The sequence below is a fragment of the Arvicanthis niloticus genome, chromosome 1 (assembly GCF_011762505.2).
Source record: "Arvicanthis niloticus isolate mArvNil1 chromosome 1, mArvNil1.pat.X, whole genome shotgun sequence".
NCBI classification, from domain to species: Eukaryota; Metazoa; Chordata; class Mammalia; order Rodentia; family Muridae; genus Arvicanthis; species Arvicanthis niloticus.
In genome coordinates, this window is record NC_047658.1 from 110,682,788 (window position 1) to 110,708,447 (window position 25,660).

Genomic DNA, 25,660 nt, shown 5'->3' on the forward strand with positions numbered 1-25,660 from the left:
ACAGTGTGTTACTTCTCTGGCTGTCGGGCACAAACAACTTAAGTAATTTTGACTCACAATTCCAGGTACTGTCACCTGTGAGTGATGGCACACACCACAGGCGTATATGGCCACTCGGGAGTTGTCACTGAACCAAGGACTATCCTATGAGGAGAAGGGGCACTGTTCTCTCCAGTACTCTCCTCATGACTCCTTACTCCCTACATATGCTGTGTCCTCCCTTGCTCATTGGTGACCCACAAGGACAGAGGGGAAAAAAGCAGATCCAACATGGCTTTTGTCATGACCTCTTGCCATATCTCCAGCCACCACCAACCTGGAACCCCAATTTCTACATTGATGGGCTCAGCCAATCAAGAGTGAAGAATTTTCTTTTAGCTGGGCTCAGTAGTACACACCTGTAATCTTAGCACTCAGGAGACTGAGGCAGGAGGATTGTGCCAATACTATGCCATCTATACATTTCAGAGTCCTGGGTCCCTGCAGATGTGAGGACAGCTGCATGTTAATTATTTTGCTGTCGTATCTTCTTAAGAAGACACCTCTGGTGGTGTGTGACAGGTGTGAACAATGCTCACTGTTATAGCTGTTCCAAAATGAGCTTCATGGGCCCCTGGGCTTGGCAGTTTCTATGTGACACAGGCCGATTGTCCCGAGAGCTGTGTCTCTGGCTAGCCCTGAATCTGTATGGTTCCAACCCTGATCTCCCAGGTGAGTCGGTGAATCTGGCTGCCACACTCAGCGTTTAGGAGTCCCCAAGTGTTTCCAGCTGACTCATGGAAGTGTGACACACCACCACTGCTGATAGGTTGAAGTTGCTAGCATGGGGTGTTAGTGGCATTTATGAATGTCATAGGGAAGCATTTACTCATGCAGCTTTCACACAGCAGAGGAAGTCGCCCCAGCTAGTACTCGCTGCCTGACGTATCTTTGCCTGTTACAGTTGCCTAACCATATAAATATGCACAAGGAAACACATACACAATAGGTTTCAGAGCGAGCTCTGCTGAACTAGGAGAGATGTGGTATTACTTACTGTATTCCAGAAGAAGTTCATATAACCTGAGTTAACCTTGAACTTGGTAGGTAACCAAAGCTGGTCTTGAACTCTTGAACCCAGGCCTCTGCTTTCGCAGTGCTGGGATGACAGACATGAGCCATCATACTTGGCTCTTAGCCTCTTCTATGTGTGAGGGATGGCGCATAGCCTTGTAGCTGTTTCTATACTTCTGTATTGAAGTGTGTGTGTGTGTTTGTGTGTGTGTGTGTAGGTGTATAGGGATATGTATGTGTTTGTGTATGGTGTGTAGGTGTATAGGTTTGTGTGTTTTAAGGTGTGTGTATGAGTATGTAGGGGTATAGATGTGTATGTAGGTATATGTATAGGTGTGTAGGTGTATAGGTATGTTTGTAGGTGTTTAAGTGTTGTGTATGTGTGTATATAGGTGTATAGGTGTGTGTGTGTAGGTGTGTGGGTGTATGTAGTTCATAGGTGTGTGTAGGTTTGTGTAGGTGTAGGTGTGTATGGGTGTGTGTGTAGGTGTGTGTGGTGTATAGGTTTGTGTGTGTATATGTGTGTGTAGGGTTGTGTGTGTATGAAAGTATATGCACATGCACGTAGAAGCTAAATTCATACTCAAATGTTCCTCTGGTGCTATCCACTTTTCCATTTCTTTCTTGAGACAGTGTCTCTTATTGACCTGGAACATTCCAAGTAGTCTGGGTTGTTTGCCCAGCAAGCACCAGGAATCCTCCTGTTTCTACATACCCAGCGTGAGCCACCATGCCTGGCTGTTTTATCTGGGCTCTGTTCTAGGGATCAAACTCCTATCCCTATGCGTGTGTGGCAAGGGCTTTACTGACTGAGCCTCCTACCAGTCCTGTAGTGAAGTCTTGCTAGGCATTTGCCTTCTGATCTCAGAGACTTGGGACATTCTCTCTTACCTCATCATCTCTCACACCCCCTCTGCTTCATGGTGTGGACACAAGCTTGCCACTTACCTCCTTGGTACTCACCTTTGTTGTTTAACTGGTTCTAGACCCAGTGCAGACAGGTGGCAGCACTGACTCCTTAGTCAGCGTGAGTTCTGCTGCCCCTAAGTTGTTGAGGGACACAAAGTGGCCTAGCTGTTATTGTCCACAAGGCTGAGATAATAACAGCCTCCTAACCCCCCCCAAACTCCCCCCCCCCATATGCTGGGTACCAGCCAGGGGTCATCCCCTGCTGGTTAGTCAGAGAGGCCATAGCATGCACACTGCCACCTAGCTGTCTAAACCCTACAGTACACCACACACACATTCACACTGTGTGTGCACTTCACAAGAAATAGAATGTGAGATGAGCTACCAGGCTGTGAGGAAGCAAGAATGGGGTGAATTAGGGAACATCTTCACCATGGAAAGCGACCCAGGTGACTAGGACTGTGAATAAGGAACAGGGAGGACCCAGATGAGCTGAAGCCTTGGCTGGGTTGATAGAGATGTAAGGACAGGGCCCAGCCCCCAGGGCTGGGAGAGGAAAACAGCAAGTCTAGGACTTGTCTCCAAAGAAGTTCTAAATCATACCCTCTCACCCCTCCCTGACTGGGAACGTGTGTGTGTGTGTGTGTGTGTGTGTGTGTGTGTGTGTGCGCGCGCGCGCGCGCGTGTGCGCGCGTAAGTTCATGTGGGAGTGCACATCTTTGCATTTGTAAGACTGTGTGTATGCATATTGCCTGAGTGTGTACATGGGAGTGTCTATACACGCATTCATGTGTGTGTGTGTGTGTGTGTGTGTGTATCTTGGCATTTGTGAGAGTGCGCAGCTATTTATGCACTTTGCTTGAAAGAGAGGGAGGGGAAGAGGGAGAAGGAGAGAGGGATGAGGGAGGGATGGAAAGAAAGAGAGAACGAGAGAGAGAGTCCATCCATCCGCACACTTATTGGTACATTCTGTCCTATCTGTGTCTGAGCATTAGAGACACCAACTGCTCATACCTTCGGCAGCCACCCTCCTCAGGAGCTCTCTGTGTCCGCCTATATTGTAGGCGTGATGGATGGGTGGAGTTCAGCTGTTCTGTTCCCAGCATGCATGTGCCTTGCCCAGCTTAGCAATTTCATTGTGCCTTTCACACACCCTAGCTGGTTGTCCTCCTGAACTCTGGGAAGTAGCCTTTTCCTCATCTCTGCTTTGTTGCTGATGGGGGAGTCCTGGGGGCCAACAACTCCAATAATCACCCTCAGGTCCTGTAAGCAGCCAACCTCAGAGCAGGAGTTCAAATATATGTGGCCCTGTCTATAGAACATCAGGCTAGCTCTTTGCTGTTCCTAGATGTGTGTCTGTCTGAGTGTGAAGGAAAGACAGACATATATAAAGACAGACAGACAGACAGACACCCCTGGGACATGTCCATCTTTGTGATAAACAGCCTGAGCCGGTTAGTTTTTGTCAACTTGCCACAACCTATAACTTAAGAGGAAAGACTCACTTGAGGAATTGTCTAGATCAGACTAGTCTCTGGGCATCTCTCTGGGAGATTGTCTTGACTAATTAACCTAGCCCACTTCGGGTAGCTCCATTCCTTAGGAAGGAGTCCTGAACTGTATACACATGAAAGAATCAAGCTATGCACAGGCAAGGCTATGCATATCTCTCTGCTCTTGACTGTGGATGTGATCATTTGCTCGAGTTTTCACCTTGACCCCCCTCAGTGATGGCCTGTGACCTCGAAGTATAAGCTGAGGAAATACTTTCCTCTCCTAATTTGCTTTTGGTCAGGGTGTTTTGCCACAGCAACACAAAGGAAGCTAGAATACCGTCCTATACTAGCAATGATAGTAGCACTTTGCCCAGTACCCTATAGTTTATACAGCCTGTTAGTACTCTAGGTGGGTGTTTACAGGTGTCACCAAGGCTGCAGCAGAGACCTTGTGTGCTGTGGTTCCTGCCACGTGGAGCTGGCACTGATACTCTTGGTCCACTGGCCCTGCAGCAGGATTCACACTTACCTACCCATTACTGGTAGATGGGTAAACTGAGTCCTAGAGACACTTGTCCACGGACACCAGACAGGGACCAGGCAGCAGCCTGTCATCTTTGGCACTCCTCAACCACTACTTCTGGCCTCCTGACTAACCTCACTCCTCAGACATAAAGACATCGAGGAAGGTAGAGGCTCTACCCTGTACACTACTGAGCCCCTCACCTCTTTGATGAGAAAGGGCGTATCCAAGGACACAAGCTTTAAGATGTATGCTCCAAAGATTTCGAGGATCACATGTGCCCGCTGTGTGGGGCGGGCCTGGAGAGGGAAGGCAGAGCTTCCGTGGAAACCCTGGCTATTTTTACCCCTGTCTCTTCGGCTTCTGCCTCCCACTGGATTCTCGGTGAGCTGCGGCGGCAGCAGCCCCCTGGGTCCCTCGCGTGCCAGGCACAGGCTATTTTTATGACCTTCCAATTTGCCCACAGATCATGTCAGACCACCAGGGGCATGGTGGGGAAGAAAGGGGTACAGAGAAGCAAAAAGTCTGTGGGAGGGGGCCTGCATCCACTATTAAACTGCAGGGGATAGGATTAAGGGATGGCTTGAGATAAGCCAGGCCTCCCAAGTAGGAGGGAACCCACTGCCTTTTAAAGCCACAACAACCAGCGTCATCTCACTGTCCCCAGCATCCCCTGGAGCAGACCAGGAGACCAGGATTCTAGTCCTGAGTTCAGCCTTAACTGGCTGGGTGACTGGGCCATTCACCTAACTCCTTTGGGCTTGGTTTTCTCATCTTTGCCCTTTATAGAGCATCTAGTCTTGCATGCTAGGTAAACAAGAAGTAAATTCTGTCACCAACTATACAAAGTCCCCACAGGCCATCTGAATCTGGCAAGTCGGGAGTAGCTGTAAGACCTCTGCACAAGGCATTGAGGACATAGGTAATACGAAAGGTAGTCTTTCCCCGAGACCTACAGCATCTCTGGTGCCCTTTAACATGCTTTATACATCTAATGCCTATAGTATCCCTCTTATGGATAATTCAGTGTTTGTCCATCAAACAAGTCAAGACAGTTAGAGATGTGCCCAAGGTCATACAGCTGGAGACTGGGACATGACCTTTCCCACCCACTCAGCCTCTCCGGGGGCAGAAGGACATTTGATGAGCATTCCTTTCCTACCCTTTCCTAACTCATCTGCAGCTCAGAAAGGAGAGGGCTCTTGTCTAAAGCCACACATCAAGCTCCTCTACAGCTTTTTTTTTTTTTTTTTTTTTTTTTTTTTAAAGAGGGAAGCCAGGTGTGGTGGCACATAGCTGACATTCAAGCACTCAAGAGGATTCTTAGTGGGGCCAGCCTGGGCTACATAGCTAGATTTTCTATCTCCAAGAATAAGCAGCTTAAGATTTTTTAATTAATTAAGTTAAAAGAAAAAATGACAGATGGCAAACAGAAGAAGATTCCCTGTCCTCTTATGTGACTTCAGTCCTTGGGGATGGAGAGAGAAGGCACCATAGGAAAGCACTCAGAAGGTGATTGGCTCACCCCACACCTTGAGCCCCAGCTCCCAGCTCTGCCTCTGAGCTTCAACCTGGTGTTCGCCCACCAGGATCCTTCAGGCTGAAGTTGCAGCATGTCTGAATGTGCCCCAGATCTGCTTCCCATGCAGCACCAGAAGTTCCAAGCACCTGGAAGGGTACACTGTCCCTGAGACCCAGGCCTCCTCTTTGGCATCAGTTCCGTGAGGTGATGGGGCTACCTTGCTGTCCACTACACAGAAAGCAGGAAAACTGCCCAGGCAGAGAAAATGCCCTGTTCCAAAATGAGAAAGCAATTACTCAGGACAAGGACGGTCACTGCCTACAAGTGACACCTCTGGCCCCTGCTAATAGTGGTTGAATCATTTTCCTCTCCCTGCTAATGGCGTGCGTAATTGCACTGGTTTTTCAGGCGTCCTTCACCCGTACTTATTTAGACTAGTGACTGATGCGTTGCCATGGAAACCGGCACTAGGAAAAAAAAGTCCCCGGTACAGTGAGGAAGTGGAAGGATGCAGCTCCAGTCTGCAGCTACAACTTGTGTCAAAGAACCGAATTTTCAGCCGATCCTGATTTTCCGCCTTCAAAAGTCAAATTCGTGAACCTCCTCGTGGATTAAACTCTCTGGGGTTGTCTTTCTTAGTCCTGTGATCTCTTCTTTTTTTTTTTTTTTTTTTTTTTTTTCTTCTCCTTAAATTCTGACCATAGAAGACTGCAACTTTTTTTTTTTTAACTCCTTGTTGGATTAACAGAGAATATAGTAAGTGAGGCCAGCCCCGAGGACCCAGTCTCCACATGGACCCAGAGGAGGAAGAGGCAAGGGACCGGTCTGAGTGAGATGGTCATACCCAGGTTAGGAACGATGGCTGAGAGCTCCCGGTTCAAGAAGAGAGTTCATTTTGGAGGTATGGTGCTACCTCCCCAGCCTGCTTGGGGTTGGCCGATGTGAGTCTTTGTTCTCTGCTGGAGCAGCGGAGACAGTAGTCCCGGAACTCTGGTGCTGCTGGCGCGCTCGGTGATTATGGTGGCATGCTCGTGTAGGCAGCAGGCTGCTCAGTCTATACTTTGTGCGTCTTAGAATGCACTGCTTCTGGTGCCTGGGTTCCTCCAGGCTATTGTTTCCATCATGGCTTTCTCCTACTTCTGACTTAGAGGAAATCAAAGGTAGCTGACAGATCACACCAGGATGCAGGCATCTCTGTGGCAGAGAACCCCCACGGTCCTATTTGTATTTTTGAGTGGCTCTCTGAGCACTGGTGGGTTTCTGAGTCCAACTCAAACATCTGTTCCTAGTGAAATTCTGTGTCGAGGGGGTTGACTGTATGGTGAGGGGTGGACTGAGGCATCAGTGTTTCAGGATCCCTGCAAAGTGCATGGAAAGTCCTTCAAACTGGGACAGGGATGCTTGCTCCCCTCAATGCAGGCTACCCTTCTTCAGAGAAAGCATGGCCAGCTTGGCTTCTGTTATTGTTCTTTAATCACGCAGACTCCCTGCCTCTCTGGTGGTGTGGCAATAGAAAGAAAGAAAAAGAAAGAAAGAAACAGAAGCTAACAGGAGCTGCTGCCTTGCCAGGGATCAGGCTAGCTTAGGGACATAGTGAGCGAGAGGTATCTCACCCCACCCCTGGATGTCACTTTGAGGTCTGCAAAGATAAATGTGAGTTGCCAAGATTCTAGTGACAGGGTGGGGGAGGGGACTAGTTCTCACTGCATGGCAGCCCTGTGTTCTGTTTGTCACCTGTGGAGTTTGTGCTTCTGGACAGGGGCTGCAGTGTTAGTGGCTGGCAGGGAATGAGAGCTCAGGGGTCAGACGTTTGTCTGTAAAGGTCATGGCCAGGGTGAATCTATGCTTTCTGTTTCCATTTGGACTGTCCAGCCCTCACTCAGAGCCACCCTGATAAGGGGTGTGCTCTGATACCCTGTGGTCCTGAGCTCTGGTTAGCCAAGGTGTGGATGCCTCTGAGGCTCCAGTCTGCAGAGTCCTGGCTCCCTCCCACAGGAGGCAGCAGCTTCCTCCTGTTCAACAGGTCTCTTTTCTCTGTGCCCTAGTTCCCAAGCCTCAGCTGCTGGTGTCCTTAAAAAAGATTAAAAAGCTAAAAGGATCCTCCCGCCTCCAGTCCGGATCCCAAATTTAAATCCAGGCTATACTCCTCCAACCGGTGAGCCTTGGACTTCACCTCCAGGAGCCTTCTCTAGAGTGATTGACTCTGCCTTCTGGAAGGGGTCAGGGAGGGCTTGCTCACCAGGCTGCTCCACTAAGGGCAGTGCTAATTAGCAGCTGTTTTATTTGAGAAATTCTGATTCCCTGGGGGTGGAGGCCAGTTGTGAAGTAGGACCCCCCCCCCAAGACCAGATGTTAGAAGTGGAGGCATCAGATATATAGAGGCTGCATGCTCAGGCACACAAAATGGGGCCCACCCAGTCCACATGACTTGGCACAGCAGAGCACGGAAGCCTCTGCTGCTGCCTTGAGGGCAACCGGTAGATTGACCCTGGGACAGGAAGTCTTGTCTACCTGTTCTTGTGGGACTGTCCCTCCCCTCCATTGTCAGTGAAGCCACAGGCTGCTGGAGCTTGAGGCACCAGTTCCCCTGGCCTCTTCTCTTGGCAAGGCACTCCCAGCCAAGCTAATGAGCCACGTGCAAATCAGAGCCAGTTCGTCCACTTACTGTAATTTCCATTCAAAGTGCTGGTTTGGGTCTGTGGATTGTGCAGGCTTGCAGAGTCTCTTGGGCTGATTTTTTTTTCTTTTTCTTTTTCTTTTTTTCAAACATTCTAATTACTACAGAACAGAAACCACCTCACTGATAGCCAACAGCTCTATTCATTTGTTCAAACAATTTGAGAGGGTGGTCACTGGGCATTGTCCCCAGAAAACATTACTATACCCCCCCCCAGTGTCCTTAGTTCCCCTTGGCCATAGAACAGCAAAGAGGGCAGAGGTGGGTAAGAGAGACGCTGATAGTCACCACTGGGAGCACCCGGCGGTCATGAGTTATCAGCTGAGCTCAGAAGGACAAAGGGAGACAGAGGTGAAGAAGCTATGTGCCCTTAGATGAGTCCAGCACTTCCAAAGTGAAGAAACTGAGGGTTGTTGTGGACTCCTCTCCCCCAAGCCGAGGGTGCTCACCTCTTCCCGCACTCCTAGTAAATCTCAAGCAGCATTGTGGGAGTGTCACTTAAGGGGAACAGCTCACTGTTCAGATTTATTCTTTACAGATGCTCTCGGTGCCTTGGGTTGACCTTGACGCATACAGTCAGGTTGACCTGGGTTTGGATCTCAGGTCTGCTATTCAGGAGGCACTTGAGTCCTGCCCAGCTGCCTCCTGACAGAACAAGGTTGAGACAGCTGTGTGAGTTCAGCAGCATGCCCTAGGGAGCTCGGTGATTCCCCCATTGCAGGTCACAAGGTTATTTCTGTGCCTCAGTTTCCTCATTGGAATTTTACAATGAAAACATGACTCTCTTTCTGGGTGTTGGTGGCTGAAAAAGCAGGGCGTGGCCATGCAGGCGGGAGTGCCTGTGACTGAGAGAAGTGTGACCTTGGAGTCATACCTGGAAGTCACGGGGGCTTCATGGTTTCCTCAACAGGAGGTCAGGGGTCACATGTGGGTAGGCATGGAGTCTAGAACATGGAGACCTGTGAAGCCACTTGGGATTCTGACTTTCTGTGTCCTACTTGTCCTCAGCATGCCCAGGGTGTTGACGTGGCTGCCAAACCTACCCGCCCTGTAGCCAGTGAAGGGGAAGTACCAAAAACTACTAGGACCTAGGAGGTGTAGTGGGATGAAGGGAAGCCCCACCCAGCAGAACCTGCTCCATTTTATTGGCCAGGGCCGGAGCTACTCCTGGGAGAGGAGGGAGCATTAGTTCTTAGATTCTAAGCCACACATGAAAGTGGTTGCAGAATACTACAATATAGGATGTACACAGGAAGAAGGGCACAGTGTGGGGTGGGACCTCTGATTCTGTGAGTGGGAAGCTCTGTAGAGCATCAGTTAAGGGCTGGATTCTAGAACTTTGGTGGCTAGGTTGGGTGTCCTTGGCAGTTGGCTTGGTCTAGTCAAGCTTGAGGCAGAGAAGCATCTTATGTATTCTACACTAGGACAGTGTGTGTGACATGTGGTAACTGAGGCCAGGTGATGACTTTCAGCAGATCCCTGTCATGGTATTTCTTCCCAGCCCTCCCTCCCTGTCCTCCTTCTGGAGCCTCCCTTCCAGAGTGTGCGAGTATTCTCTGTGTCGTTATAGCGAGGAAAAGCGACATAAGCTAAGACACCCAGATAGGAAGCAGGTGCCAACTTAGAACTCACTCCTAACGACCTCAGCAGAGTTAGCCTGGGGTCCCTTGCAGCCACCTTCATCAGTCTGAGGGCAGAATCCCCAGGAGCTGAGGATCTCCCCTTCTCCCATCTCTCATGGCCTCAACACACCCACAGAGTGATGCTTCCAGCACATATTAGGAGACCACAGCACATGCCCACCATGAGGTAGCTGACAGTCCAGTTCCCCATGGGCTCTCCAACATGTGAGTGTACTAAGCGTCCAGGAGAACCTGGACACTAGCCTGAGAGAGGGCCGGCCGTTCACTGAGTCATCACGATCCTCCCTCCTCCCCTCCCTCCCTGGTTTGGTACCTGGAGCTGGTATTCTGTGGGCCCTCTGGTCTATGCATGAGCCCTGATGTCTCGGGGGTCTTTGATTGGGGCAAAGAACACAGCTACACCCGGTTAAAAAATACCACTTTGTAAAGTGACAGCTGACTGGCAGTCCCTTAAGTCAGTATTCAGCTCATGTTTCATAAAAGGTTTTCAGTCGCTAGCAGATTCCCAGGAGAACTGAGAAGAAAACCACTTTGCTAGGGGGGCCACCTCTCTGAAGGGGTTTGTGTTTATTTGGGAGGGGAAAGCAGCTTGTGCTGGCAACCTTCTTCCTCTGCCTCTGGTTTTAGATGTTGGACTTGGCTCTGGCACAATGCCTGAGTGTTTGGTCCCTATTGATGCAAGTCCTGGGACCCTGCTGGGCCCCTACACCCATGCCTACCTTGAGGGAATCAAAGGTTCTGTGTGTATGTGTGTTTGTGTGTGTGCATACATGCATACATGAAAGTGTGTATGTGTGTTTGTGTGCATGCATGCATGCATACATGAGAGTGTGTATATGTGTTTTCGTGTGTGTGCATGCATACATGAGAGTGTGTGTATGTGTGTGCATGCCAGAGCTCAACCTCTGGAGTCAGTCCTCAGGTGTTGTCCACCTTGACTTTTTAAAGAAATCTTTAAGTTTTACTTTTATTATATTTAATTATATATACATGTGGTTGGAAAGTTCTAGAGCAAGTGTCACTGCTGAGGGGGTTAAAGGGTGCACCACTATGCCTCACATTTTTTAAGGTGGGCTCTGGGGATCAAACTCAGGTCCTCATGCTCGCACATCAAGCACTGTGCTGATTGACCTGTTCCCCTAACCCAGAATGTGAGGTTCTTCAAGAAGGCATTTCTCCTCTGCTTGTTGCTGGGTTCATAGCCAGATGCTGAGACGCAGAGCTGGTCCAGGGAGGAGGGAATGAGCAGACATCACACACTACAGATGCATGCACACACCAGGGCAGAAGGCCATGCTTCAGGGAGCTGGGGATGAACAAAAGTGATGTCTCAGCTGTCTGCTGGCACCATATCTTACCACAGAGGCACTGAGACTCAGGGAGGTGAACGTCAGCCTTGATCTGGGCCTGGGTTGTTGGTACCGAGCAAGTTCTGTCAGCTAAAGGGATCATCCCACAAAGACACAGAGCAGAACAATCAAAGATGCTGTCCTCTGCCTATTTGATGAAGAAGGGGAGGATCCAGAGCATGGAGCCCAAGACCTGGCCTCACTGTGGTAGCACAAGCACAATCTGGTTTTAAGTTGTCATTTGGTTGGTTTGGATATTTTGTTGGTTTTGGTTTTGATGTGAATGAATGTTTGCTCTGTGTGGTGCCAGTGTGTGCCTGGTACCTGTAGAGGCCAGAAGAGGGCATTGGATCCCCTGGAACTGGAGGTACAGAAGGTTGTGAGCCACCATGTGTGTACTTGGAATTGAAGCCTAGTCCTCTACCAGAGGAAAAAGTGCTCTTAACTGCTGAGCCATCTCTCTAGCCTCTGTTTTTTGAGATGGGATCTCAGGCAGCCCAGTCTGGCCTCACATTCACTGTGTAGCTGAGGATGGCAATGAACCATGGCTCTGTGGTCAAGTGCTTCTAACAGAGTTCTGAGTCCCAGAGTACTGAGTCTCAAAGTACTAAGTCTCAAAGTACTGAGTCCACAGTGCTGAGTCCCAGGTTCTGAATCTGATGAACAACAGTCCCAGCAGCCCTTCTGGCCATGCTGCCCTGCAAAGATGGCCTTGGCCTGTGACCATAGTGAGCAGAGGAGTGACCTTTGAACATAGTCATTTCTTGGTCCCCAGTAGCTGTGGGTGTTCCACCCCACATGGCCAAGGGGAATTGAAGTCACTAATGGAATCCAGGGTGCTCTCTGTCAAGCCTAAGACCCCTAAATATCTGGGTGAGCTCTCTGTGACCCCAACAATCCTTAAAGAGAGAGGGTAGAGTTCAGAGTCAGTGATGAGATGTGAGAGAGACTGACATGCCATAGGCCTCTCTGATTGGAGGATGGGCTGGACCCAAGGAGCGCAGTCTGTTTAAGCAGTTAGGGGAAGGGTGGAAACACCTGCAGAAATGCCTTCGAAAAGGACCACAACTTAACTACAGTCTTGCCGGTCACTGAGCCAGGGGACTGTAGGAGAACAGGTCTGTGATGTTGCAGGCACCCAAGTCTGCCCTCCATTATTAGGTCAGTGTAGTGTATGGCGTATTTGTGCAGTCTGGCCACCATGCCTCCTTTGCTTCTGCTCCCTTGCTGGACTGGGTCCTGGGACCCAGAGGTACTAAAAAAAAAAAAAAAAAAAAAAAACCATCGTGCAACTGATTTAAGAGATATACTTGTGTGTAGAGTGAGTCCCCAGATCTTACGTTTGTTTTATAAGTTCTTAGTTCTTTTCAAGTCAGAGTCCTGTACCTACTGACTCTGGGTGCTGAAGTCCTTAGACTTTTGTCCCCTCGTGGTAAGTCAGTGTGACTAGCCACTAGCCAGAGAAGAGAATATACAGACTATGAAGGTGAACTTCAGTCTGAAAAATGGAGTACCAGCTCCCAGCCTAGGACCCCTCCAGACATGCTCGGCCCGAGAGAGGCCCCAGAGCTCAAGCCTGCTCTGGTGGCCGAGGGGGCATGACCTGGCGATAGGCCTTTGCTGCTTCCATAGCTGTGTGTTTCCCCACTTCACAGAGAGCCCAGCAGGGTCTTTGGTTTTCACCACTGTCCTCAGTTGTCCCCTCAGCCCTTATATTTTGAGTTGGGTGAATGATGTCTGGATTTAGAACCTGCAGAGAAGCTGGACAGGCTGGCTTGTATGTATACTCTCAGCACATTGGAGGCTGAGGCAGGAGGATTGTCATTAGTTTGATGCCAACCTGGGCCACATAGTGAGCTGCATGACATCCTGAGATACAGAATAAGACCCTGTCTCAAGAAAACAAGATAAATGAATGAATAAAACTTACAGGAGATACAGGAGCCTGGGCAAGGAGTCGGGTACAGAACACGGGTGAGCCAGAGTCAAACAGCCTGGCCATGTTGTCAACCAGGAACCCTGAGCCCTTTGCAGAGGTCTGAATAGTTCCTTGAAGCTGTAAAATAAATCCCTGGTATCACAGCCCATGTGAGTGGGTCTCTGTCCTGCATTTGGAGGCTGCACATGGCACCTTCTTGCTCTTCTGCCACACCAGGAAGCCAGCATCTTGGTCTTCAGCTCCCCAGCCTCCAGAATGGCAAAGAGAGTAATTTCTATTCTTTATAGACAACCTGGCCTTGGGTATTGTTACCGCATCAGAAAGGGACTGAGCTGGGAGCCAAGAATGAGAACTAAGCAAGGGACCGGATTCCATAGAAAGAAAGGCAGAAATAGCCAAGGTGCTCGTCTCAGAAGGAGTGTGTCTAGGGCACAGGCACTGACATCCAGGAGCAGTGTCTCAGCTCAGAAAATGGCCTCACCACTGCCCCTCTGGCCCTGGCTCTGAGTCCCCAGCAGGATCTTTCTCCAATACTGAGGGAGGCAGTTCTCGTGTTCCAGGCCCTCAGGGACATCCATCCTGGAGTATAAACATCTCAGTTGACTTCCTGCTGAGTCTTTGGAAGCCATTGTCCTAGAGGCATTCCTGCTCTGTCAGGAGCCCTCTCCCTCCTCTGTCCCAGACTTCCACACTCAGCAGCTACCAGCTTTGCCTCAGCCTTAAGTTCCCAGGCTATACGTGCCTGATCTGTCAGCTCATGCAGGTCCCTGGGGCTCAACTCTTGTTCTGTCATGACTTTCTACCTCTATATCCCCATTTGTGGAATGGGCCAGCAATTGCCCCACTGCCACTGGCTCACAGTGGGCGTCTACCATGATAGTCGTCAACCAACAGTTGAAACCTGATAAGATACAGAAGTATGACAATAATACAAACAGCTTGACAGGATCTAGAATCACCATAGAGGCAAGCCTCTGGGCATGTCTGTAAGGGAGCTTCCAGATTATGTAAATTGAGGGGGCAAGAACTGTCCTGAATGTAGGAGTCACTAATCTCTCTCTGATTCCCCACTATGGCTGCAATGTGACCACACGTGTGGCACCATGCCTTCCCACCATGATGGACTGTGCCCTCCATCATGTGTAAGATAGAATAAATGCTTCCTCTTCTAAGTTGCTCTGTTGGGTGTTTGTCATTGTGATGAGACAAGTCACTAATACAGATATCTAGCACCTCTGACTTACAGTGCTCCACAGGTCAATAATAGCGTTACCCATGCTCAGAATCCACACTAACCCTTGCTGGTCAAGATCAACACTCTGCATGAGAGAATGAAGTGCTGACGGCCTCATGGCATAGACTAAAACTGTGTAGAATCCACAGCCGTACCACCATGAATGCCTAGCTGATCTCAGAAGCTAACATGGCCAGGCCTGGTTAGTACTTGTATGGGAGAGGAAAGCAGCCTGGTGGTCCTGGGCTTACCTCATGCCATTGTAAGCCATTGTTATATCCATCCAACCTGGCTCTGATGTTAATATACCTGGCACCCAGGGAAGGCGCTCAGCCACCCTTCAGCTTACACATGACCATTGTCCCCTCTGCTGTTTTATCCTTCTGTGACTTCTTGCTGTGTCCTGGCTGGGTCAAAGAACCTCAAGAAGATAGTCCTGGACTCTCCTCTCATGAAGTACTAAGCAACACTACCATTGAGGCCTATTCCCTCTGAGGGAGGGTGGTAGAACAGGCAAGCTAACTGGCCAGAGTCCTGGGGCATCTTTCCTGTGTTCTTTATTCTGTCTGCTTAGACTGATACACCCGTGTTCCATGGTCCCCCCAGGCACAGTGCATGCATTCTGAGTTGAGCCTTTGTATTAAACTGTGTCTTCTGGATGCCTAGCATTGCTCTCCATCTCTTCCATAGTTTCTATGCTTCTTGTCAATCAAAACAAGGGAAATTCACCACTCAACTCTTTGAGAAAGGAATTGACCAGCTCAGAGCATCATCACCCCTGACCCTCCAGTAGTTAAGAGGGGTAGCGCCCTCCATCAGAGCAAGAGAACTGTCTGTCTTTGAAGTTAGTCTTCAGCCAGCATCCAGGGCAGAATCCCAGGGTCTCCCTGTCGTTAACACAGATACTAAAGATACTTGACTCCTATGTGCCCAGTGTTCTCTGTCTGGTCATCTTTTCAGCAAAAAGTAACCTAAAAATATCAATCATGTGGCCCCAACAGGGATTCTGGTTGAGGGGTATGCTGCCCCCTGGGGGCATCAGAAAATGGGTGCAGGGCTGCTGATTGTCACAGGAAATATGAAGGTAACCATTCCTTTGCATCAGCTGGGAGTTAGCTCCAGGACCCCCTCCTCACCCCTAGATACTGAACCCCCACATACTTTCAGTCCCAAACATAACACCCAGTGAAGTCTGTATGCTCCGCAAACATTATTATACTGAATTGCTTGGGGAAGTAAACACCAAGACAAACCTGTTCACGTTCAGTGCACATAATTTCCAAATATGGTCTTTTAAAAAGTTTACTAGCATTAATTTTAATTGTATCTCCATGTGGGCATGTGAAAGTTAGTACAGGTACCTATAGAAGTGACAGACATTAGATCCCCCTGGAGCTGGAGTTACAGGTAGTTGTGAGCTACCTGGCTCAAGTGCTGGGAACCAAACTTGGGTCCTCTGCAAATGCAGCAAATACGTGTAACCACTGGGCCCCTCTCCAGCCCCTGTTTTTCAAATATTTTCAGACACACCTTAGATTGATAGAATTCATGGGTGTGGAAGCCACAGCTACATGAGGCCTGATGCAGTTGGGAACAGGGGGAGGGGTATTTAAAGCCATGCCATGCTCAGAACAATCCACTCAGCAGCGCTGTGGGGCACATGGTTCAGCAAGCAGAGCCTGACTCACTCTAGAGTGTTTCTACCTAAACTGATACTGGCTGGAAGGGAATATGAACGTTATGTGAGATGGCTAAGAAACAAAATGCACTCCAGTCTGTGGGGCTCAGCTTGGGCCTTTCAGGCCAGCCACTCAGAGCAGAACCCAGGGGCAAGTGGGTCCTCCCAGGAACTGAGACAGTGTGGCTTTATCATCGCTGCCAAGAGTCTTATGCACTTTGTCATATGTGACCCCAGTCCATCCTCTGTCTTCCACTTGCTGCAGCGCAGTGATGGGTCCTCAGCTGAGCAGGATGTCCAGGAGCAGAAGGTATCTTGTTTCAGGGCCCTGGGAGGGTGTTCAGTTGGCTGGGATGATATAGAGCTTTCTCAGCTCAGGCAGCAGCAAGCAGGATATCATATGAGGCATAAATTCCTCTTGTATGTAAACCAGGTACACCACATGGGCGTCAGACAAACAGCAGTCACTAAAGAACTGGAGCAGCATCTTTGGTCAGGGCTAGGGAGGGATGTGTACAGAAACATCTCTACCCTATTCTCTCTGTATCCCTGTATTGTGGAGTCTGCTGTAGACCACATTGTAGAGGGGAAACTGAGGTTCCTTTCCTACTTTGATCAGAAGGTCAGGAAAGCATTGAGGCTTAGGTTCATCTTGTCTGTCTCAGGGGCAGGGGTATGGCTCAGTGATGGAAGGTTCGTCTAACATGTGTGAGACCTTGGAATCCATCCCCATCCATACAATAAACAGGAAAGAGGAGGAGAAGGGAGGAGGGGAAAGAAGGAGAGAATGAGGGTGCTATTTTATGTGCCTCATAGTCTATCTGTCCACTGGCATCCCAAGGGGGGTGTGTTACCACAGGGAATATGTCTGTGGCTCAAAGGGCTTTACATTCTTCTGGTCTTTCAGGGAGCTCATACTGGTCTTGGAGAAAGTCCCTCTTGTCATTCCATTTTCCAGAAAGGCACTCTAGGATGGGAGGGCACAGAGTCTCCCAGGATGCCCCACCCTGGTTTCCTTGCCAAGCTACAGGCACCTCCTCCTGGTTGCTTTGCATAAGGGCTATTTTAACTGCTGACAATCGGAGACTGTCATGAAATCTGTCGCTGCCTTCCACACATCCCAAGGGGTGTACAAAATAGAATTTCCAGAGATTCCCCCCACTTTTCCATGTAGATTTCTCAGAGTGGCGTTTTTAGGGCATATCAGCTTAAACGCTGCCTTGTGGGGAGGGCTCATAGCTGCCTCCTGGGAAAAGGAGATCCCCAATTAACCTGGGATGTGTGCCATGAGGGAGCACCCACCCAGGGCATCCATTAAGGCAAGCATCCTGTTCTTTAAGTGAGACAGGAACACCCAGAGGCCCTTTAAGAAGGTTCTTCCTGGTCACTGCCTTGTCCAGGGCTGGAACTGGGGGTTCCCCAGTGCAGATGGGCTCTTTGCACTATGCTAGCGGCCTCTGGGAGGCACTAACTTAGCATTCTCTGTAGAGCCTTAAGCGCATCACAGCCAGACCAAGCAGATGGAGGTACCAATTTTCCAACGTTCACTCATTTACCAGAGATCCTGGGTGCCCACGTGGCCAGGTTGTCATAGGAGCCAGGGATCTGTTGGCACAGTGAAATCAGAACTGGGGAAAGAAGATTCTAGCAAATGCAAAGGCCCTGAGATGCAAATCAGCTTGTCTTCTAGGAGCAAAGAGCAAGGGACACTAGTGGGGATGAGGGTGCAGGAATGGGCAGGGCTGATGGCAACACTGGACTCACATTCCTTCAAAGTCATTAGAGGCTATGGTTGGATAGGTGGAACAAATCACCAGGAAACTGGAAGACAGGAAGCTACTTCATGAGTCTACGTCAGAGATGGTGATTACTTGGACCAGGATGTTAATGAGGGCTGAACTCTGGGATGCTGAAGATATTGCAGGGTAGCCACTGTGTGAAGAACTCTGACGTTGGATGAGAAAGGAGACCTAGCAGTGAGCTAGGTCTTACAGAAACTTGTAGAACTTTCTATACAGTAAAGGAAGCAATAGCTCTCTCTTGATTGGTTAGCTTGTCTGCCCCTTTATCATCCATAAAAGGACCTTCTTTTTACAAAAGGCATGTGTTCTACATTGTGCATGTGGAATACCCAGCTATATACATGTATGTGTGCAGTCACCCATGTGTGTGCGTGTGGAGGCCAAAGGAAACAGTATCCTCTATCAGTCTCCACCTTCTCGATTTGAGATAGAGTCTCTCGCTGAATCTGGAGCTCTCTATTTTCTGCTAGGCTGGTTGGTCAATGAATCTCAAGAATCTACCTGTCTCTTCCCCATTCACTGCTGGGGTTACAGGCATGTGTGGGCACACTGGCCAGTATATGAATGCTTGGGATTTGAACTCATGTTTGCTGCCTGCTGTGTCAGGTTGCATTCCTTTCCTCTACTAGGCTGTTTGCTCCTGGTGAGTTTGGGGTTCATCCTGATGAGATCCCCATTCAGCCTTTGTCTTGTTATCAGGCCTCTGCTGTATACATCTGTCAGGACTCTTGGTGCTGCCGACACAGATGTAGCTGTACAGGGCCAGAGCACAAGTGGAGGAAGAGCCTGCCTTGTGCCATTGAACAGGCCACACATGTCTGTCACAGCCAGCCTTCCCCAGGTGATGCTGTGCGACAAGCATCCCTCAGTGTCAGGCAAGGAACCACAAAGACAGTTCACACTCTTGCCACATGTCTGTGCCATATGCACACTGGTTCCTTGGAGTCCCTGGGTAGAAAGCAGTGATGGCCCTAATGTAGGCTCCATGCTCATGGGCAACTGTCCCACAATGCTCTTGGAATGTTGTTCATGTCATGGAATGCTACAATGGCTTCGACATTGGCTGGTACTAATGTCTGGGGTCCACCAAAGCCTAGAGAGATGGCTCGATGTTTAAGAGCACTTGGTGCTCTTTCAGAGGACCCAAGTTTGAGTCCCAGCACCTGTGTCCAGTGGCTCACAACTGCCTGTGATTCCAGTCACAGGGGATCTGGTGTCTTCTGGCTTCCTCTGGCTCCTGCACACATGTGGCATGCATATAGATACATTTTTTTATATCATTAGAAAGAGGTCTGTTAGATCAGAGAGCTGAGGAATGAGATGTGAGCACCCGTGCTGGTGAGAAATACAAAAAGCACATGACAATGGCTCTCATGACTTTCCAGGTCACAGCCCAGGGCCTCCATAGCAGAGCTCTGTGCCTTCTCCCAATACTCACTACCCTCACCTCACACAGAAGAAGCTTACCCAGCATCCAGGCTGCAGAATGTCTCAGAGGAAGGCTGCATTCCATACACAGGTTGAGGACTGGTGGAGTTAGAGACCAGCATAATGCTAGACCAACTTGGGCCACATCTGGATATTCTCACAGGTTGGGGGTATGCCCTGGCATATGAGACATCACCTTGCTAGGAACCCTATGTGACAGAGAAAATACCAACTCTCCAGTGAGGAGGTACGGCCAGTGAATCTATGACAGTGCCATCCCAAGGCTGGCTGCTCCCTGGAGGTCCCGTCCTCTAGCCATCGATGCACCAGTATACACGGCTGGTACATACATGTATTGTCTGAGCTCTTGTGCTGTCAGCAATAGGAGGCTAAATCACATCGGTGAGAAATGACAGTAAGTGGGTTTGTGTGTTAGAAGTAAGAACTTTCTGGAGCTCCAACTGTGTTCTGTCTGTCTGTCTGTTCCTTTCACTGCCCCTCTCTGGATTCTATTCTGTCCTGCCTGTGCATCATCGCATAAGGCAGGCCACCACTGGAGGCCTAAGAAGTGGGAATCACAACAGCAGGGCAAGAACCTTGCTCAGATGAGGTCACAGGAGTGGCCTTGTCAGAGTCCTTACCAACTACTAGTGACCAGAACTTGAGACCTCTACCAGGTCTACTGAGGAGAGATAGCAGGGCCTCCTGCCTCCTTAGCAAGTATAGAGAAGTGGTGGAGTAGCCACAGCCTGGGGAGTGATGTGTCCGGTTCAAGTGATCTGGTGCTTCCCTGAAGAACCAAGTGGGGATTCATCTGTCCTGGACATTGTCCTTCATGGGTCTCGGGCCTCCTGCTCCCCCTACCTGTTCTGGGGTTTCTTACTTGTATCTTGTGCCTATACCTATGTACCCTATGGGGTTGCAGAAGGGGTCGGCACAGAATATAGTGTAGAGCTGGTGAAAGATAAACATTGGATGTAATATAGCTCTGTCACAGTGTGGGAAGGGTCCCAAGAACCAGCCAGCCCACCCATCTATCCCAGGTTAAAACTGAAACTGGGTGAGGACATATCCAACAGTATGTCTGAATTGGAGGCCCACACTTCCTCTCATATGCTATGTGACTTCAGAAGACCTGGGAAGGCAGAAACTTTGAACCTAAGGTGTGGCATGTGATAGCTGTAGCCAGCCTGACACACACTTCCCATGTGCTTTGTGCCCAGCTGGCCTCACGTCCAACCACTCAGGTGCCTCTGTATGGGCAGGGCTGGTGCTCTCCCCACATCACAAGTGAGAAGACGAGACACAGCCATTTGGTGACAGAGCCAAACTTTGAACTCCACTAGTCTATCTTCAGAACCTCCTCCCTAATTACCACAGTCTTTTGTAAGGTGGAGACCGGAAATGGGCTGCCTGCTGGGTGCTAAGTGAGGACCAGAGCAGGTGGACACTCAGTGATGACTTGGGATCACTAGTAAAGCGCCTTGTCAGCAGAGAGCAGCTAAGGGAATCTGCTACAGAGAAGGGGGGACTTCAGGATGATTATACTGAGACTCTCGGATCTGCCAGCAGTATAAATAATGACACAGAGGCTTTTTAATATTTTAAAGCTTAGGCCTTTTAGCTAAGGCAGTCTCCCAGACAGCTATCATGCTTAACCTGACTAATCCTGGCACTACATCCTGCCACGTGGCTAGCTCAGAGTGGGCAGGGCCTCAGCAGGGCCTCTGCTCCTCTCTGTCCATCACCTCTGTGTCTGCTGGCAAATATCCCACGTTTCATTTCTTCCCTGTCTCCCTCCCCCGCCCCTCTTTTTTTTTTTTTTTTTCTGAGACAGGGTTTCTCTGTGTAGTCCTGGCTATCCTGGCTCACTCTGTAGACCAGGCTGGCCTCGAACTCAGAAATCTGCCTGCCTCTGCCTCCCAAGTGCTAGGATTAAAGGCGTGCGCCACCACCGCCCAGCCTCCCCCCTCTCAAATCCCCCTCTCACCCTCCACTTCCTGCCCAACTACTGGCTGTCAGGTCTTTATTATAGCCAATCAAATACAATTCTAGATTTCCTCTAGGCTAGTGAGGAAGAATGAACATTTACAAAATATGAGGCTGGTGTTGGGCCATAGAAATAAACAATTCCAGGATCCTGCCAGCATTTAGCTCTCTACTGGTACAGAATTAACGATTGAAAATACAGAGACACATCATCACACAATGTAAAAATGGTTACCCCAACAGATGATGGTGGTGGTGGTGGTGATAGTGATGATGATGGTGATGATGGCGGTGATGGTACTCATCCACATGTATGTTCACATACACACATGTACACATTTATTTACCTGCACTCACATGCTCAAATATATGCCCACACATGTACCTGTTTACACATTCCTTTTTTACCAACATGCACATACATACATATATGTGCACATGTATACAATTACATGTGTAAAGACATACACATGAATACATGCACTTTCACATATGATTTGTGTGTATGTACTCGCATGGGCCTGTACACACGTGCTTTGCCACACAGTCATGTGCTCACATATATCATCATATATGCATCTGTACTCACACACATGCTCATATGAATGTATGCATACCCTTATATAATACAGTCACCATGAGCCTATACATACAAGGTCTCCCATACACATGTATGTGTATATACACATTCATATGTCCTCAGACATGCATAAACATGTGCACAGAAATGCATGAACATGTACATAGGCACACATGAACAGGTACACAGGCACACATACATATACTTGCACATGTGTACATGCATTTTACTTCACATTTGCTTCTCTGTTCTTGGCCCTGTGCCCTCTGGCCCTGCTGAGGCCCTGCCCACTCTGAGCACCCACTGGTTTCCTAGACAACCAGAACAGGACAGCCCCGTGTGATGGAAGTAACCAGAGCAACTCAGGGCAATACTAGTAAGGAACCGTCCGCTGGCCCTTTGGTGGGTGGCTATGCTTCATGTCTCACTTTCCTTTCCTAGCCCTGACACATGTATGACCTAAGCATGGATGTCCCAGGGACAGTCGGACCTCTATGTTCCCTCCATGGTGATCTGATGCCTGGGGACCTCATCCTGTCATAGAAGGCTGGTTTACTTGGGCTCCTTCACCCAGCCCTGGGATCCTGGCCACCTGCTCCTCCAGTTTCTTTCTAATCCCTGTCCTTAGGTTTTAAAGCCTTGCACTTGTAAACCCCTCACAGGGTCAGGAGACCAGAGGCCCACATCTGGTCACCTTTGCTATAGAGGTGAAGTGTGAGGCTAGATTGTCCACAGCCCAGCTAGTGGTCCTTGTCCACAAATTCTCACTCCAGTGCCTTGGACTGGGGTTATTTGCTCCCTGTGTGATGGGAGGGGGGAGTTGTTTAGTTCAGCAAGCCTTGATGAGCAGGGAAGCCATGACCAGAACTGCCTGCATAGACTTGGTGATGTTTAGAGGACAAAGTCACTCCATTTGTGGAACCAGAAGTCTAAGATCAAGGGCCATGTCTGGTACACACCCTTCCTACTGCTGGGGACTTCTGCCTTGCCCACACGTGGCACAGGCTATCAAGTGGTAAGCCTGGGCAAGCTGCCAGTTGAGGTCTCTCTTCTTATTCTTAGTAAGCCACTTATTAGCTCATGTGGGCCCTGCCTTCATGACCTTGCTCCAAACTGTAAGTCAGGAGGATGATTCAGAGAAACAAGGTAATGCCCCATTCTGGAGCCCTGAGGACAGCCCAGGATGTAGGTCCCTGACCCCAACCTATGGAGGAAAGGAAGGCACTATCAAGGAGTGCTGATTTGAACCTGAGTGACATGGGGTAGGCATGCATTTGGTTTTGGTGATACCATCCATCAAATGTACCCAATCACCCCTGCCCTCCCTGTGAACAGATGCCCACAGGTTATGCAGGGGAGGGACAGGGCTGTTACAATTCAGATGGTGACAGCATGGGAGTGACAGGCATAAACAGAGGATGGCAGTCCTTTTGCTGTCCTCTGTCTGCAGTCCAGCATCTTGCTGTTCAGTGCCCTTTCTTTGTATCAGCTGTATGTTCTAGTCACATTCTGTTGCTGCAATAAAACATTACCCAAATAAGCTGAGGTGGGAGGGATTATTTTAAACTTCCAGGACACAGTCCATCACTGAGGGAAATCAAGGCAGGAACTCCAGGCAGAGCCCTGGACCCAGGCCTTCTCACGGTTCCATGCAGTGTTACCTCTGACCAAAGAACTCATTCTCAGCCAAGGCCATGCAGGAGGAACCCTGGGGGAGCCTGCCTGCTTGCTCGCTCTCAGGTTAGTGCTCAGCTAGCTCTGTTAGACAGACTAGGAAATGGTGTTGCCAACAGTGTCCTGCACCAATTAAGACAATCAGGACAATCCCCTGTAGGCATTTTCACAGACCAACCTGATAAGGACAGTTACTCAGTTGAGACTCTTGCAAGTGATTCTAGACTGCACCATATCTACAGTTAATTTTAAGTCTGAGTGACAGATTTATAATCCTGACAAGTAGCTCTGAGCCATCCGTTTACTATTTGAAGGGGTACATTTTCCAAAGCTGAAATTGCTTGTTTTGTTTGCAAATGCCATTGCTTTCCACTTGCATTGTGAAGGGACAGTTCTGGCAATTGTTGGCACATTTTTACCGATGGCCTTCAGGCTCTGTGTCTTCAATACTAAGCCAAGGAGTGGTTGATTAGAGATGGAAAACATACAGTCTGACATTTAAACTACCAAGATGCCTTCAACTTAAATAAGACACTACCCCTGTGGAAGGGACCCACAGTCTGGGCTGGCCTTCAAGGATGGCACTAACCCAGTGAAGAGGCAGAGGGGTTGCTTAGCTGCCTGTATGCCCCTCCCTCTGGGTTTCCATGGTGGCCTTTGACTGGGTACAACAGCGGTGTTCACAGTAGGACTGGTACACAGAAGCACTCAGTTAGTGTCGGTGTGGAGAGAGGTGGCATTGTCATGGTTGAGGAAGACATTGGAAGCCTTGAGTTGGCAGACAGGGAAAGGAGGGGGACAACAAAGCCCCCGTCCATCTGTCCGTCCCTTGAAGAGAACTAATCATGTGCCAGGGTAGCTGGGAAATGCAAGTCTAGCTTCCACATTAGCATGGCTCTTTCCACCCCAGGAGGGGACTCCCCACTCTGTAGGAAGTGGGGTATTCTGTCTCTGCTTCTTAGCACATAAAGACCCGAGGCCTCTCTCATTAACCTGCACTGGGAGGGGCGAGTTAAACAATCATGTTGACCTTGGAATGAGAGAAGGAGAGACTGAACTGAGGCTCACCTGACTCTCACAGCTCAGGCTGTTCTTCAAGGCATTTGCTTAATTTCTCCCATAGTTCCACAGGACCTCGGAAGGAGGCAGGGCAGGGAATCTTGTCTGTGAGGGGAAATACCTTGAAGCTCTCTGTGTGCTGTAGTGCTTCCAGCAGATGCATCGTCACGGTCCCCCCTCAGCCCTGTTACCATCTGCTAATCTAATTACAACCGTCATATCATTTCCCACCGATCTCTCATCTGAATCTGCTGAGTCAGGAAAGTGAGGCTTAATTAGAAGCGTTAATCATGTGTGTGCTTACTTTAGCCTTTTTTTTTTTTTTTTTTTTTTTTTTTTTTTTTTTTTGGTGGAAAGTACCCATCATCAGGATATTAATCCTGATCATGTCTCTCTGGAATAAAAGCCCTCATTGCATCATTGGAGGTTCCTGAGATGTCCAGAGGCCTGCCAGCCTGGGTAGCATCCTTTGGGCTACCAGGGCTAGCAGATTCCACATGAGGTGGTTGTCACTGTTAAAACTGGAAGGCTTATAGCCCCCTGCTCTGCAGAACCTCAATTGCCCCTCGGTGAATGGCCAAGGATTCACAGCATCTCCACACTTTACAGACTTGCGCCCCCAAATCATCCCCATCTCCCATGCATGTCCCTATGTAGAGTGGCTGTCACCCTGTCTGGGGCCAAAAAGGGAGATCCAGCCTTTTGCTCATGCAAGGTGTGGGATATGGCTTTGCTGAATGGTGTCTCTCTTCCCTCTGCAGAAACCCGTGCGGACCGCAGCAAGAAGCTCTTTCGGCATTACACAGTGGGCTCCTATGACAGCTTTGATGCTGCCAGGTAAGGCATGCTTCTGCCTTCCAGAGACCTCCTCAGGTGCTCCTGCATGCCTGGGGAGATGGGGGTTGCATTCTGTGCTTTATTATTCGTGTGCCACCTCTGCTGGGGTTGTGGCAATCATATTCTACGAGAGAACCTGTCACGGGCAGGGCCTGTGATGGAAGCCCTTGAGAGAGGGCAGTATGCTTTAAGGAGGATGGAAAGATGGCATCACTGGAAGAAAGCAATAGAGATGAGAAAAGGGGCCAGAGTGTGGGGCCTGAAGCTG

General features: G+C 49.4%; 1 protein-coding gene across 23 annotated transcripts in view; it reads left to right on the forward strand.

Moving 5' to 3' along the window:
• Nucleotides 1-25,660, forward strand: part of Shank2 (SH3 and multiple ankyrin repeat domains 2) — a 441,204-nt gene that overhangs the window by 259,709 nt on the left and 155,835 nt on the right. For 22 of the 23 annotated variants that reach the window (XM_076914200.1, XM_034510387.2, XM_076914238.1 and 19 more), the window contains one exon: nucleotides 25,317-25,392. In XM_076914200.1, the coding sequence (XP_076770315.1) occupies nucleotides 25,317-25,392 (76 nt within the window). Of the gene's footprint in view, nucleotides 1-6,262; nucleotides 6,405-25,316; nucleotides 25,393-25,660 lie in introns of those variants that run through there. The other variant, XM_076914294.1, reaches the window with a different exon arrangement.